Below are 15,260 nucleotides of genomic sequence, written 5' to 3'. Positions count from 1 at the left end.
TTCCCCGGTACAGTTGGACTACTGCCTTTGGTGAAACTGCCTATTTTCACTTCCCTGGGGTCTTTAGTCTTACCAGCCAGCACATCCCCCAAAGTACTGGCTGTTTTTAGTTTTCCTGTGTATTTCGTTGAGGAGATCTCTGTTGTGTGGTTTTCCTTGGAGCTGGTGATCGAGCAGGATGGTCGTGTGTCTGAGTATGCAAGACGTACCAATCTCTTGACATCTGCTTCAAGTTCTTGTAAAGATTCCCCCGCTTTCTGTATTCTTGTTTTGGCTTGGGCGGCAAAAACATTTTTCAGATGTTCATCTCCAAATCGAAATTCTAGGTCAGTAGTTAGGGTGCTGTATGTGTTCCTATTTTCCTTGGACAGAGTTTGAAGTATCTCTAGCGCTGTTCCTCGCAGTGTTATTACCAAGGCTGTAGCTTTATGTTCTTTTTTCCAAACATTTGCCGTCGGGTGGTTGAATCGTTCGAGGGGCCGACAACACATAGCATGAACTAGTGGTTGCTCCATTTTTTATTATCTTTTCAAATGTCTTCATTCGATCTTCTATAGTTTTCATTTGATTTTCCACGTTGTTTTTCATTGCCATCATATTTCGTCCGACAATATTTTCCATATTTTCCAGATTTGTTTTTATGTCCTTCATTTCTTCTCTGATTTCTTCTATTTAATTCTTGTTTGCTTCTACTTCTTTTTGGGACTTTTGAGTTAGGTTGGTGATTATGTCATCTATTTTTTCGTCCATCTTTTCCATTCTTGCGTCCATTTTTTTGTCCATCTCTTCTATTGTTGCATTCATTTTTTGGTTCATTTCTTCCATGGTTGCGCCCATTCTTTCCATTCTTGCGTCCATTTTCTCGTCCATTTCTTTGTTTTTTGCTTTCATTTTCTAGTCCATTTTTTCCATTTTTGCGTTGATTTGTTCGCCTCTTGCATCCATTTTTTCTATATTTGCATCCATTTTTTCCATATTTGCGTCCATTTTTTCGTCGATTTTTTTGTTCTTTGCGTCCATCTTTCCGTCCATTTTTTCCATTCTTGCGTTGATTTGTTCGCCTCTTGCATCCATTTTTTTTTATACTTGCGTCCATTTTTTCGTCGATTCCTTTTTTCATTTTTGCGAGCATAGCCATCATCTGCTCAATACCACTTATTAATCTCAAATCTCACATCCGACACCAGTGTTACGTTAACCGGGTATTAGAATCGGCGTGGGTTAAACTCTGCAATTTTATTTCTTAATAACTCGAATTTATACGAGGTATAACAGAGCGATTATGTACAAAATAATTCTGGCGCAACTTCACTGGGTTTTTTCGACACTCATTGGACTCCATTTGTTCAGTGAATAATCATCGTTCGCGAAGGTGGCCTCTATTTAAACCTTACTTCCTTCTAGATGTGTGGCGATCGGGATCTTTCTGGATTGCCGTTGGCGACTTCCGCTTCCAGACTTTTCTGTGACGATCCGCTGCCGCTCTGTCGCTGTCATTGACGATGAGTCATAATCGGCGTACAGACCAGAAAGCTCTCGACGGCCATAGGCGTCGTACCGGGGCGGGGTATGGGTTTATTTCGTAACAGTATGTAAATAGAGTAGACAAGACTTTTTAGATTAACACAACTGTGGAAACATTTTATTATTTTTTTGTATACAAAAAAAGCTTGCACGTATATTATTTGTCATTAATATTTCTAGAGTGTAAACTCTTGTTTGTTGAAAGCATTGCTACTGTAAGTTTTATTTTGACCGAATTACTTACGATACATCGAAAATTTTCTCACTATTCATTCACTTGCATGCACTGAGACTTCCGCTTTCCGCTCACTATTTATGGATGTTTTGAAGAATTCTGTTACTCAGTTTCGCTTAATGTTCTTTTTTAATATTTTCCCGCCCTTTACGATTTTGATGTCTGACATCCATTCCACAATCGCTTTGGGCAGTTGTTCGTTTTCCATTTTTTCCACATGAAAAGAATAAGAATTTATTAAGTACCACAAACACTGATTTGTTTATTGTTTCGTTCTTACTGATTTAGTTTAATATTTCTACAAAAAATATAAGGACAAAACGACGAAGTACGTGAGTAATGGGTTTAAATACATAGTATTTTAGCTTAAAATTATCATTATATTGTTCCTAAGTCTTGTTCCGAAATTTAATGTGTTTAGAAGAAAAATTGTTAGGAAAAATTGTAAAGTGATGACGCTGTTTCAGCTGTGTGGTTCAACGTGTCGGAACCGAACTTGTGTACGAGCAGATGTGATACTTTTGGCTAAGTTGAAAAAGTTGTCTAGCTAGTTTTTAAAAGTATGCGCAAAATATGTATTAAAAAGTATGAATTTGATGTGCTCTTGAGTGCTAATGTTAGTAGTGCTACGGTAGGTATTACATGGAACTAAAAGCTGATTTTTGAAGGTTTTTTGTTATATTCAGGTTTTTTATAAAATCTAAAGCATATTCTGTAGAATTGTAAAACGACGTCATCATTTTCTGGGAGGCCATAAAGAATAAATTTTGATTATCGATTCCTAGAGCCTAAAAATGTTCGCAAGATCTTAGAGCATACGATTTTGCAATTTCAAAGTTAAATTGTAAAATCTATAATTTTGAATTAGTTTCCAAAAATCTGAATGTCTAGGGTGAAAACTCAACATGGATTCATAAACCATCTATGCAGGAGTACGTTATTTTATAACATTTAAATAAAATTTACTGATTAAATTTTAGCAAAATTTTTGGTTACGTTTTACCATCTATACGATATTCCTAAAGTTTGACAACAATCGGTCCAGTAGTTTCCGAGATTATCTGTGTAATAAAAATCCGGACAGACAAACAGACGTATAGACGGATGGACAGACGGACGGAAACGGGAAACCTATATTTTCTCGAGGGGTCATGCAACGTCGAGAAAACATAGAAGTAACCACTCGTCCAATGGACTTGATTACAATGCTTCCTTTGCTTACGCTCAGGTAGTAAATAATATTTTTGAATATTTATGAATGTTTTCATTTATTTTCAAAATAGCAAGATTTTTGCTGCTACGAGTAATAACTCAATTATGCATAAACACGTATAAACATACATGACGAAGGACATAATGCTGTATTAGGAGTAACATTAACATATGGTTAACTCTGTGAGGTTAGTCTTGATTAAAAATACACAGATAGTAGTTTTGATGACATTGTTGACACTGATATGGTTTTATCATTCTATATTCGTTAAAACACGTTGCTGACGTTAGTCAACGAAATATTTAAACATTGCTTACAGTGAATAGGTTAAATTAAATATAGTTTTGGTGTGAACAAACTAAAAATGGAAAGTTTTTGTAAATTTTTTGCAACATGCAGTAAACAGACTTTCCGTATGTCTACTTTATATACAAACACAAAAATTCAAATGCACAAACTGGACAGAAGGCTTGAGTTTAGTTCCGTAATTAACGAAGCAGAAAAAGTGGTCGGGTATCCTGTGTCTTTTTTAAATATGAGAGTAATTTTAAATGACGAAATTGCTAACATTCTGTCGTACACCAAAAAATTAATAGAAATGAAACATCCACTTGCACAAACATTTTCGTAAGTACAGCGAATTATTTTGTGAGTGCTATCCTCGATATAATAAATGTTTTATTGTAGGAATCTCGTTTTTCAAAATGAACAGAAAACGTTTGGACTTATAGTTCTTCTTATGTCAAAAGTAGCTGGATTAAGTGGGAATTTTCCTGAGAGTGAATATGATCGTGGTACTGGTAACGTTAAGTCAACGTTAACTTGCTGGTTAATTGTTAATACATTCTCTTTGTAGATATTCTCCACAGTCAAAGAGTTATTGCTGAAGTAATAGAAATGATTAAAACTGGTCATTTAATGCACGCAAGTCTCTCAAACATTGACGCCTCTACCAAAAATGTACTCGAGATGAATTTTGGAAACAAAGTAGCCCTTTTCTATGGAGACTATTTACTGGGCATCAGTAACAGCGAACTTGCTCGTTTAAAAAACCAGCGAGTTCAAGGAATAATTTTATCAGCTTTAAGAGATTTGGCTGAATTCGAATTTTTTGGATTAAGAGATCCTCAAAATAATCCGATACCGTCTAAACCACTTCCTGAACAAAAAGATGTTAAAATTCCAGACGAATTTGGAGTAGAACCTCTAAAATTTGAAGATATTTTAGGCAACATGAAAGCAGAATGGACTTTGAGAAATATTTTGAGCAGTGGCAGTTTATTGGCAAAGTGTTGTCAAGGTAGTTTAATTTTGGCTAATCATGAATTTTTCGTACCTAAACTGGCCTATATTTTTGGTAGAAATTTAGCGTTAGCGTGGCAGGCTTCGTTAGAAAAAGTTCAAATTAAAGAGGAATCGTTTAGCTTAGTATCGGCACCAGTAATGTTACATTTACAACATGATCCTAGTTTGTACACAGAAATTGAAAAAGGGGTATCTGATCAGAAAAAAGTCAATTATGATTTAATACGAAAGGTTGTTATGAGTGGGCCAGCGTTAGATAAAACTGACCAGCTGAAAGAAGAGTTCTCAGACGCAGCTTTGAATGTATTAAATAATTTTTCAGACAGTGGATCTAAGACAGTGCTTGTCAATATAATTAAAGCTTTGTGATTTGTAATAAAAAGGCTTAAGTTACGACGTTTTAATTTAGAAAAGGGAGATTTTATAAATATTATCCATTCGCGATCCATTTGATAGTAGGTTTGGCAATGAAAATCTAATACAGATACAGAGTAATCAAATTGCCTCAATTTTTCTGGTTGGGTCTGTTTTAAAGATACGGCCAGAAAATGGGTCACAAACATAAACACCATGAAATTTTTTGTTTACGTGATTAAACAATGTACCATATGATCGAAAAAAGTCGCAATAGTTGCTTAACGGAAAACTGATTTGTAGCTCCAATATGAACGTCGGCTGTGGAAATTGTTAGTATTAAAATGCTCCCAATATATTTTTAAATAATCTTTTCTTTTATAAACTTATAGAAATATAACTATATAATGTAAGTATTTTTTTTAAATTAGAGATTTATTGGGCTTTTGAAAACAATACTTTACAAATTAAATGACACTAAATCATTTTTGAAGTAATAAGATAATATTTAGTTATTTGCTTTAATAACTTTTACTACAATTAGAGCTTTTGAAGAAAGATGAAATCTACTTACATTGTATGCACTACAAGCAACAAACATTCATTCGAAATATTTGCGTTATTCATGTGTACACGAAGAAAGTATTGCGTTTTATATCCTAGAGTTAGCCATTTGTAAGCTAATGACCCCAACTGGAGGTTCAAATTTATGCTGGCTTTGGCGGTTAACCTCCTTACCTACTCCGATCTGGGCTCTGCTGATGCGATTGCGTCATACCGATTGCTGTTGATCATAGAACATTTTTTTGTGATTTCATTTTAGCAAGACGTTTAGGGTTAGCTATCGCACTTACGTTTACACTGGTTTACACAGAACGACAAAAACCGTCCACGTTTTGTAATACCTGGGCCCCGAAAAAGACGATTGGTGGTATTCTAGACAACTTAAAAGAGGCAAATACACCATGTCGAAAATTATAAAGTAAACTACAACTGACAGAACTCTCATGTGGTGGAAAACAGCAATCTGATTCCTAAATAACCTAATTCCTGTCACCTATTCTTCTTTAAACGATTGAGAGGCACACCGCAAAGAGGAGAATGCTGACAATTAGTGGAATAAGGGGAGTTGGCAAAGCACATCAGTTACCTGGAACTACCACGCAATGGGCAGTAGTTTGAGCTACACTCTTTATGCTTAGATACTGCATATAACCCCCCCAAAGACAATGTGATGCAGATTGTGAATCATGGCACTGATATAGAATGGTGCCTCGATGACCCAGTTTATTAATACTTCGATGGTTCGGTAACATTACCATAGATTTATTTGCATCTCGATTAAACCACAAATGTCACCAGTGTGTTCCTGCAGCCCTATTGGCTTTTACGTGTTTCTAATATTTGACCTCATGTTATGCACCAAAACAAAAGCAGATGGGCGCTTCAGCTGCTCTCAGTCACCCTTCCTCGGGTGGCAGGGAAATTATCTGGAAAGCTTACGTTTAAAGAAGATTTTACCATCAGCGCCTATTTCTCTAGGTCTGACAATTTCTTTCAGCACCTTGAGAGAATATAGTGTCACCACTGTCGCCTACAAACTCTACTGGTGAAATTATCACGAAAATAGTATTCCGGCTTACACCACACAAACTGAGCCTGTAATTAGGTTTTTAGCAAAATTATATCCAACATCAAATTTTGCAAACGGCGTCAAACCTATAGCTGGTTCACAATACCTTAAGCTAAAAATGTTTTACACTGGTTTATAATTAATCCTTGCGGGACACGTTCGCCTTCGGAGGAATAGTTCTAACACCCGGAAGATCGTAACTTCCATAAATATTGTTACGATCATCGGTGATTAAAAATCGACGTGGGTAAAACTCAACAATTTATTTCTTATTCACTCAAATTTACACGACTAACTGTACAGCGATTATGTAAATAATATTTTCCAGATTTGTTTTTATGTCCTTCATTTCTTCTCTGATTTCTTCTATTTCATTCTTGTTTGCTTCTACTTCTTTTTGGGACTTTTGAGTTAGGTTGGTGATTATGTCATCTATTTTTTCGTCCATCTTTTCCATCCTTGCGTCCATTTTTTTGTCCATCTCTTCTATTGTTGCATTCATTTTTTGGTTCATTTCTTCCATGGTTGCCCCCATTATTTCCATTCTTGCGTCCATTTTCTCGTCCATTTCTTTGTTTTTTGATTTCATTTTCTAGTTCAATTTTTCCATTTTCGCGTTGATTTGTTCGCCTCTTGCATCCATTTTTTCCATATTTGCATCCATTTTTTCCATATTTGCGTCCATTTTTTCGTCGATTTTTTTGTTCTTTGCGTCCATCTTTCCGTCCATTTTTTCCATTCTTGCGTTGATTTGTTCGCCACTTGCATCCATTTTTTTTATACTTGCGTCCATTTTTTCGTCGATTCCTTTTTTCATTTCTGCGAGCATAGCCATCATCTGCTCAATACCATTTATTAATCTCAAATCTCACTTCCGACACCAGTGTTACGTTGAACGGGTATTAGAATCGATGTGGGTTAAACTCTACAATGTTATGTCTTAATAACTCGAATTTATACGACGTATAACAGAGCGATTATGTACAAAATAATTCCGGCGCAACTTCACTGGGTTTTCTCGACACTCGTTGGACTCGAATAGTTCACTGAATAATCATCGTTTCCGAAGGTGGCCTTTATTTAAACCCTACTTCCTTTTAGATGTGGGGCGATCGGGATCTCTCTGGATTGCCGTTCGCGACTTCCGCTTCCAGACTTTTCTGTGGCGATCCGCCGCCGCTCTCTCGCTGTCATTGACGATGAGTCATAATCGGCGTACAGAGCAGAAAGCTCTCGACGATCATAGGCGTCGTATCGGGGCGGGGTAACGGTTTATTTCGTAACAGTATGTAAATAGAGTAAATAAGACTTTTTAAATTAACACAACTGTGGAAACATTTTATTATTTTTTGTATACAAAAAAACTTGCAGGTATGTTATTTGTCATTAATATTTCTAGAGTGTAAACTCTTGTTTGTTGAAAGCATTGCTACTGTAAGTTTTATTTTGACCGAATTACTTACGATACATCGAAAATTTTCTCACTATTCATTCACCTGCATGCACTGAGATTTCCTCTTTCCGCTCACTATTTATGGTTGTTTTGAAGAATTCTGTTACTCCATTTCGCTTAATGTTCTTTTTTAATATTCTCTCCCCCTTTACGATTTTGATGTCTTCTTTCTCTCCTGGGAGACATCCATTTCACAATCGCTTTGGGCAGTTGTTCGTTTTCCATTTTTTCCACATGAAAAGAATAAGAATTTATTAAGTACCACAAACACTGATGTGTTTATTGTTTCGTTCTTACTGATTTAGTTTAATATTTCTACAAAAAATATAATGACAAAATGACGAAGTACGTGAGTAATGGGTTTAAATACATAGTATTTTAGCTTAAAATTATCATTATATTGTTCCTAAGTCTTGTTTCGGAATTTAATGTGTTTAGAAGAAATATTGTTTGGAAAAACTGTAAAGTGATGACGCTGTTTCAGCTGTGTGGTTCAACGTGTGGGAACCGAACTTGTGTAAGAGCAGCTGATGTGACACTTTTCGCTAAGTTGAAAAAGTTGTCTAGCTAGTTTTTAAAAGTATGCGCAAAATATGTATTAATTGGCACTGCGTTAATTAAAACTGATTTATGTTTACAATCCACACTCTTTACATGAAGAAAAGTGTTTTGCTGAATTTTTCTTGTTTTGTTCTACTGCTGAAATACCAAATTATTCACGAGACTCAAGAACAATTTGATGTGCTCTTGAGTGCTAATGTTAGTAGTGTTACGGTAGGTAATACATGGAACTAAAAAACTGATTTTTGAAGTTTTTTTTTTATATTCAGGTTTTTTATAAAATCTAAAGAATATTCTGTAGAATTGTAAAACGACGTCATCATTTTCTGGGAGGCCATAAAGAATAAATTTTGATTATCGATTCCTAGAGCCTAAAAATGTTCGCAAGATCTTAGAGCATACGATTTTGCAATTTCAAAGTTAAATTGTAAAATCTATAATTTTGAATTAGTTCCCAAAAATCTGAATGTCTAGGGTGAAAACTCTACATGGATTCATAAACCATCTATGCAGGAGTACGTTATTTTATAACATTTAAATAAAATTTACTGATTAAATTTTAGCAAAATTTTTGGTTACGTTTTACCATCTATACGATATTCCTAAAGTTTGACAACAATCGGTCCAGTAGTTTCCGAGATTATCTGTGTAATAAAAATCCGGACAGACAAACAGACGTATAGACGGATGGACAGACGGACGGAAACGGGAAACCTATATTTTCTCGAGGGGTCATGCAACGTCGAGAAAACATAGAAGTAACCACTCGTCCAATGGACTTGATTACAATGCTTCCTTTGCTTACGCTCAGGTAGTAAATAATATTTTTGAATATTTATGAATGTTTTCATTTATTTTCAAAATAGCAAGATTTTTGCTGCTACGAGTAATATGTCATAAACATGTATAAACATACATGACGAAGGACATAATGCTGTATTAGGAGTAACATTAACATATGGTTAACTCTGTGAGGTTAGTCTTGATTTAAAAATACACAGATAGTAGTTTTGATGACATTGTTGACACTGATATGGTTTTATCATTCTATATTCGTTAAAACACGTTACTGACGTTAGTCAACGAAATATTTAAACTTTGCTTACAGTGAATAGGTTAAATTAAATATAGTTTTGGTGTGAGCGAACTAATAATGGAAAGTTTTTGTAAAATTTTTGCAGCATGCAGTAAACAGACTTTCCGTATGTCTACTTTATATACAAACACAAAAATTCAAATGCACAAAATGGACAGAAGGCTTGAGTTTAGTTCCGTAATTAACGAAGCAGAAAAAGTGGTCGGGTATCCTGTGTCTTTTTTAAATATGAGAGTAATTTTAAATGACGAAATTGCTAACATTCTGTCATACACCAAAAAATTAATAGAAATGAAACATCCACTTGTACAAACATTTTCGTAAGTACAGCGAAATATTTTGTGAGTGCTATCCTCGATATAATAAATGTTTTATTGTAGGAATCTCGTCTTTCAAAATGAACAGAAAACGTTTGGACTTATAGTTCTTCTTATGTCAAAAGTAGCTGGATTAAGTGGGAATTTTCCTGAGAGTGAATATGATCGTGCTACGGGTAACGTAAAGTCGAGCTTAACTTGTTGGTTAATTGTTAATACATTCTTTGTAGATATTCTCCACAGTCAAAGAGTTATTGCTGAAGTAGTAGAGATGATTAAAACTGGTCATTTAATGCACACAAGTCTGTCAAACATTGACGCCTCTACCAAAAATGTACTTGACATAAATTTTGGAAACAAATTAGCCCTTTTGTACGGTGACTATTTACTGGCTATCAGTAGCAGCGAACTTGCCCGTTTAAAAAACCACCATGTTCAAGAAATAATTTCATCAGCTTGCATGGATTTGGTTGAATCTGAATTTTTCGGTTTAAGAGATCTTCAAAATAATCCGATACCGTCTAAACCACTTCCTGAACAAAAACATATTAAAATTCCACACGAATTTGGAGTAGAATCTCTAAAATTTGAAGATGTTTTAGGTAACATGAAAGCAGAATGGACTTTGAGAAATATTTTAGGTAGTGGAAGTTTATTGGCAAAGTGTTGTCAGTGTAGTTTAATTTTGGCTGATCATGAAGTTTTTGTACCTAAACTGGCTTATATTTTTGGTAGAAACTTAGCTTTAGCGTGGCAGGCTTCATCAGAAAAAGTTCAAATTAAAGAGGAAACATTTAACTTAGTATCGGCACCAGTAATGTTACATTTACAACATGATCCTAGTTTGTACATAGAAATTGAAAAAGGATTATCTGATCAGAAAAAAGTCAATTATGATTTAATACGAAAGGTTGTTATGAGTGGGCCAGGGTTAGATAAAACTGACCAGCTGAAGAGAGAATTCTCAGATGCAGCTTTGAATGTTTTAGATAATTTTTCAGATAGTGGTTCTAAAACTGTGCTTATTAATATAATGAAAGCTTTGTGATGATAGAAATGCATAACATAAGACACTTTAATTTAGAAAAGGGAGATTCTATAAATACACTGCCCCGTAAAATTAACGCAAAATTTTAAAATTTTATTTTGCACATGGGGTTTCAAAAATTTATGGCCTGCCCGAAGACCGGTCCTCAATCCCATCGAGCATTTATGGGACATAGTGGGAAAAGAAATTAAAGCATTACAGCACCCTCCTACTGCCCTCCCAGGGCTAACACTTAGATTGATGCAAGAGTGGCAAGAAATTGATCAAGAAGAAGTTAGAAATTTGATTAACAGTATGCCACGAAGAATGCGAGCTGTTATCAATGCTCGAGGAGGCGATACACGTTCACGTTATTAATTCTAACTGAGCGACGTTTAAAGCATTATCAAATAAGATGTTATTTTTGGGTTTCTTGCAATTTGGTTCCAAATCATTATTAGTTTGTTGTTTTTGTCGATTTTTGTTCTAGAATTTCTATATTTGATTTAATAATTACGGATTAGGGACCAAAGTGGAAAAAAAACAAGATTATCTAAAAAAAAATACATATAATTTTAAAAATTTTGCGTTAATTTTGCGGGGCGGGGTATTATCCATTCTAGAACAAAATTTAGATTAGTCAAATTGCCGTTGACACAATGAAAATATAATTATAACCAAGCTTCGGTAGACTGGAAGTGATGCGTCATTAGTACCTACTGCCAGCGCTATTACAATCGTGGCCACGTTTTCTGTTACAATTTCGAGCATTCGTAGTGACAATGACTATTTACTCCAGGTTCTCCTCAGTTAGACTAGTTCTGCTAGATGTTAAAATGCTTTAAAAATTAACAATGACTAGTCAAGATCACAATTTTCGTGATGATTCTGTTTAGTTAACCGTGATTTGCATCATACGCCACTGAGATTGTGACGTGGTTGAGACTGCACAGTCGTCCAGCCAAATTTATCGCCTGGTGTTGCGCCGGGGTACTTATTATTTGTCTGGCAGATTCCTCAGTAGTCGTCATCACTTCCAGTCTACCTAAGCTTGATTATGACTTAATTGTTATTTTACCACTACTAATCAAGTTTAAGTAGAAATTACTTTAAATACTAAATTAGTGTTTTATATAATGTTACCAATATACAACTTTTAAATAATTTTTCCTTTTATAAACTCATAGAAATAAAATTATCTAACGTATTGCAATTACTTGCTGTAATAACTTTTATCACACTTCAATTTGCTGAAGAAATGTGAGGCCTACATTATATGCAACAAACATTCATTAGAAATATTTGTGTTATTTATGTGTACACGAAGAGCGTATCATATTTTGTTACTATGGTTAGTCACTTGAGAGCTAATGGTTCCGACTGGAGGTTCAAGTCCACCTTTGCATTGACGGTTTACCTCCTCTCTTACTCCGGCCCGGGTTCTGCTGATGCGATCGATTCATACCGATTGTTCCTAAACATCGAACAATTTTTTGCAATTATATTTTAACAAGACCTTAGAGTTATAACTGTCCAGAGCAAACTTTAGAATTAGCGATCGCACTTACATGGAACGACAAAAACCGTCCACGTTTTTAAATCCCTGGGCTTTATACTAAATTACAAAGTTTCTCCCATCGGATAATGTTCAAAAATCAACATTTGGACCGCTTTACTAAGTCGTCGTCTGCGTCGTGTCGATTACCTTGCACAATATATACTCATAAATATGCTTGCCTAGCAAAATTTGGTTGGTGGTATTCTAGACAAGTTAAAAGAGCCAAAAGCACCATGCCTAAAACTATTAAGCAAACTTACAATTGACGGCTGTTCTTCTCACGATCTTCATGTGGTGTAAAACAGTAATCTGTATCTTAAATAACTTAATTCATCGGGACGAATATCCTGACCTTTTTCTCCAATTCTTTTTTAAATGATTATGAGGCATACCGCAAAGAGGAGAATACTCACAGTTGATGAAATAAGGTGGGTTAACAAAGCACAACAGTTATCTGGAACTACCAGCCAATAGGCAGTAGTTTGAGCTACGCTCTTTATGCTTAGATGCTCGATATAGCCCCTCCAAAGACAATGTGATGCAGATTATGAATCATCATCATCATAATGTTAAGCACCATAAACAAAAGTAGATGGGCGCTTCAGAGACTCGCAGTCACCCTTCCTCGGGTGGCAGGGAAATTATAAATGCCAATTTTATTAGAAGTTATTAAGGTATTAACCTTTGAATGGCAAAACGGTAAACACCTTTATACCCATGTCAGGTTGTGTATTTCTCTGGAAAGTTAATGACGCAGCAACAGAGAACTGATAGAGTGGTATCAGAAGAAGGGAAAATGAAAATTTTTAAACCGAGTGGCGTAGACTAGCACAGAGGGCGTACTACTGTTATCTTAAACCAAGTGATATTTTTGGACTGGGCGTCTATTTGTAGTTGGCATCGAACTCCATAGGTAAATTCGTTTGTTTTGACAAATATAGTCCTTAAAATAGTAGAGTGTTCATGTTAGTAATCTTGCAGTCAGTATGTGTAGGGTCATGTTCCATGTTAACAACATTTTACCGATATTGCATGGGTGCAAAGGAATGGTTCTTGACTCGGTTTTTGATTTTAAGTTATTATGTTGTAATTTTCAGGTTTTAAAATAAAACATTATGGTGAAGTTTTGCTGATAAGCGTATTTAATTAATTTTGCATGCAGGCCATACGGCTTTACCTACATTTGATAAAATACGTTATCTGCGTTAGTCGACGCAACAGTAAACATTGCTTACAGGGAATATGTTAATTTAAATACAATTTTGTTGTTAACAGAATAAAAATGAAGAGTTTTTGTAAATTTGTTGAGACATGCGGTAAGCAGCCTTTTCGCATAACCACTCTAAATCCAAACACAAAAATTAGAGCGTACACGATGGAGCGAAGGCTTGAGTTCAGTTCCGCAATTAAAGAAGCAGAAAAGTCGTCGGATATTCTGCGTCTTTTTAAATCAGAGAGTAATTTTAAATGACGAAATTGCTAATATTCTACCGTACACCAGAATTAATAGAAACCAAACATCCACTTTTACAAACACTTTCGTAAGAATAGTGAATTGTTTTGTGGGTGCTATCCTCGATACATATTTTTTTGTTATAGAAAGCTCGTTTTTCAAAATGAACAGAAAACGTTGGGATTTATAATTCTCCTTTTTTCAAAAGTAGCTGGAGTAAGTGGGGACTTCCTGAAAGTGAATATGATCGTGTTACTGGTAAGTTGTCGATTTTAGTTTGATTATTGACGTTGGTTAATTGCTAATACATTCTTTGTAGAGGTCCTCCACTGTCAAAGAGTTACTGCGGAAATAACAAAAATGGTTAAAATTGGTTATTTAATGCACACAGGTCTCACAAACATTGACTCCTCTACTAAAAATGTACTCGAGAAAAATTTTGTAAACAAATTAGCCCTTTTGTACGGAGACTATTTACTGCCCATCAGTAGCAGCGAAATTGCTCGTTTAAAAAACCACCATGTTCAAGAAATAATTTTCTCAGCTATAAGAGATTTGGCTGAATCTGGATTTTTTGGGTTAGGAGATCCTCAAAATAATCCGATACCGTATAAACCACTTCCTGAACAAAATGATGTTAAAATTCCATACGAATTTGGAATAGAACCTCTAAAATTTGAAGGTATTTTAGGTAACATGAAAGCAGAAAGGACTTTGAGAAATATTTTGAGCAGTGGCAGTTTATTGGCAAAATGTTGTCAGAGTAGTTTAATTTTGGCTAATCATGAATTTTTCGTACCTAAACTGGCCTATATTTTTGGTAGAAATTTAGCGTTAGCCTGGCAGACTTCATTAGAAAAAGTTCAAATTAAAGAGGAAAGGTTTAGCTTAGTATCGGCACCAGTAATGTTACATTTACAACATGATCCTAGTTTGTACACAGAAATTGAAAAAGGATGATCTTATCAGAACAAAGCCAATTATAATTTAATACGAAAGGCTGTTATGAGTGGGGAAGGTTTACACAAACCTGATCAGTTGAAGAAAGATTTCTCAAACGCAGCTTTGAAAGTATTAAATAACTTTTCAGACAGTGGTTCTAAAACAGTGCTTATAAATATAATTAAATCTTTGTGATTTATGATACGACGTTTTAATTTAGAAAAGGGAAATTATTTAAGTACGTATTATCCAATCGCAATCTTTTCAAACTAGGATTAGGCCATGAAAATTTAGTAAGTTTGTTAGTAGTCTGTAGAGAATAATCAAAGTTCCAACAACTTTTTCTTATTGGGTTATATTGTTTTAAAGCTAATTTAAGTCTAGGAAATAGGCCTGAAATATCACTAATGGCAATAAAATGAAATTATTTGTTTACTTAATAATTAAAAACAGCACTTTATGATTAAACACAAGTTTTATAGTAGACCATGAAATTTATTTTTTAAAGAATGAATGTTGTTTGAATGTAATTGTCAAACCGAAAAAGAAACCCTTTGCTGTTGCTTTATAGATTACTACAAATTTTTTT

General features: G+C 34.7%; 3 protein-coding genes across 5 annotated transcripts; all 3 read left to right on the top strand.

Moving 5' to 3' along the window:
- Positions 1-3,298: 3,298 nt before the first annotated feature.
- On the top strand, positions 3,299-4,975 carry LOC135119524 (all trans-polyprenyl-diphosphate synthase PDSS2-like). Its single transcript, XM_064043939.1, has 3 exons — positions 3,299-3,599; positions 3,660-3,772; positions 3,829-4,975. The coding sequence occupies exons 1-3, from the start codon at positions 3,337-3,339 to the stop codon at positions 4,644-4,646; spliced, it is 1,194 nt and encodes a 397-aa protein (XP_063900009.1). The 5' UTR covers positions 3,299-3,336; the 3' UTR covers positions 4,647-4,975.
- A 3,823-nt stretch (positions 4,976-8,798) lies between these two features.
- LOC135122738 (all trans-polyprenyl-diphosphate synthase PDSS2-like) lies at positions 8,799-11,855 on the top strand. Of its 3 annotated transcripts, none has more exons than XM_064047133.1 (3): positions 8,799-9,089; positions 9,460-9,694; positions 9,755-11,855. In XM_064047133.1, exons 2-3 carry the CDS (start codon positions 9,483-9,485, stop codon positions 10,737-10,739), a joined length of 1,197 nt encoding a protein of 398 aa, XP_063903203.1. In that variant the 5' UTR covers positions 8,799-9,089; positions 9,460-9,482; the 3' UTR covers positions 10,740-11,855. The 3 variants fall into 3 exon arrangements, with proteins under 3 accessions (XP_063903203.1, XP_063903204.1, XP_063903202.1); XM_064047134.1 differs by lacking the exon at positions 8,799-9,089 and having other exon boundaries at positions 9,415-9,694; positions 9,755-9,867; positions 9,922-11,855; XM_064047132.1 differs by lacking the exon at positions 8,799-9,089 and having other exon boundaries at positions 9,415-9,694.
- A 1,796-nt stretch (positions 11,856-13,651) lies between these two features.
- Positions 13,652-14,689, top strand: LOC135145506 (all trans-polyprenyl-diphosphate synthase PDSS2-like). Its single transcript, XM_064077632.1, has 2 exons — positions 13,652-13,733; positions 14,049-14,689. Exons 1-2 carry the CDS (start codon positions 13,652-13,654, stop codon positions 14,687-14,689), a joined length of 723 nt encoding a protein of 240 aa, XP_063933702.1.
- The last annotated feature ends 571 nt before the right edge of the window (positions 14,690-15,260 follow it).

Source organism: Zophobas morio, unplaced genomic scaffold (genome assembly GCF_036711695.1).
Source record: "Zophobas morio isolate AGI-343-1 ecotype UQ-CSIRO unplaced genomic scaffold, CSIRO_AGI_Zmor_V1 ptg000005l, whole genome shotgun sequence".
Classification (NCBI taxonomy): Eukaryota; Metazoa; Arthropoda; class Insecta; order Coleoptera; family Tenebrionidae; genus Zophobas; species Zophobas morio.
This window is presented reverse-complemented; position numbering and strand designations above follow the sequence as displayed.

What these genes read in the sequence shown, in the direction of transcription:
- LOC135119524 (XM_064043939.1), top strand. Translation starts at nt 3,337, where the DNA reads ATGGAAAGTTTTTGTAAATTTTTTGCAACATGCAGTAAACAGACTTTC. An exon ending in CCACTTGCACAAACATTTTC is followed by an intron (nt 3,600 to 3,659) that starts GTAAGTACAGCG and finishes GTTTTATTGTAG; the next exon opens with GAATCTCGTTTTTCAAAATG. An exon ending in TGAATATGATCGTGGTACTG is followed by an intron (nt 3,773 to 3,828) that starts GTAACGTTAAGT and finishes TTCTCTTTGTAG; the next exon opens with ATATTCTCCACAGTCAAAGA.
- LOC135122738 (XM_064047132.1), top strand. Translation starts at nt 9,432, where the DNA reads ATGGAAAGTTTTTGTAAAATTTTTGCAGCATGCAGTAAACAGACTTTC. An exon ending in CCACTTGTACAAACATTTTC is followed by an intron (nt 9,695 to 9,754) that starts GTAAGTACAGCG and finishes GTTTTATTGTAG; the next exon opens with GAATCTCGTCTTTCAAAATG.
- LOC135145506 (XM_064077632.1), top strand. Translation starts at nt 13,652, where the DNA reads ATGGAGCGAAGGCTTGAGTTCAGTTCCGCAATTAAAGAAGCAGAAAAG. An exon ending in GCGTCTTTTTAAATCAGAGA is followed by an intron (nt 13,734 to 14,048) that starts GTAATTTTAAAT and finishes CATTCTTTGTAG; the next exon opens with AGGTCCTCCACTGTCAAAGA.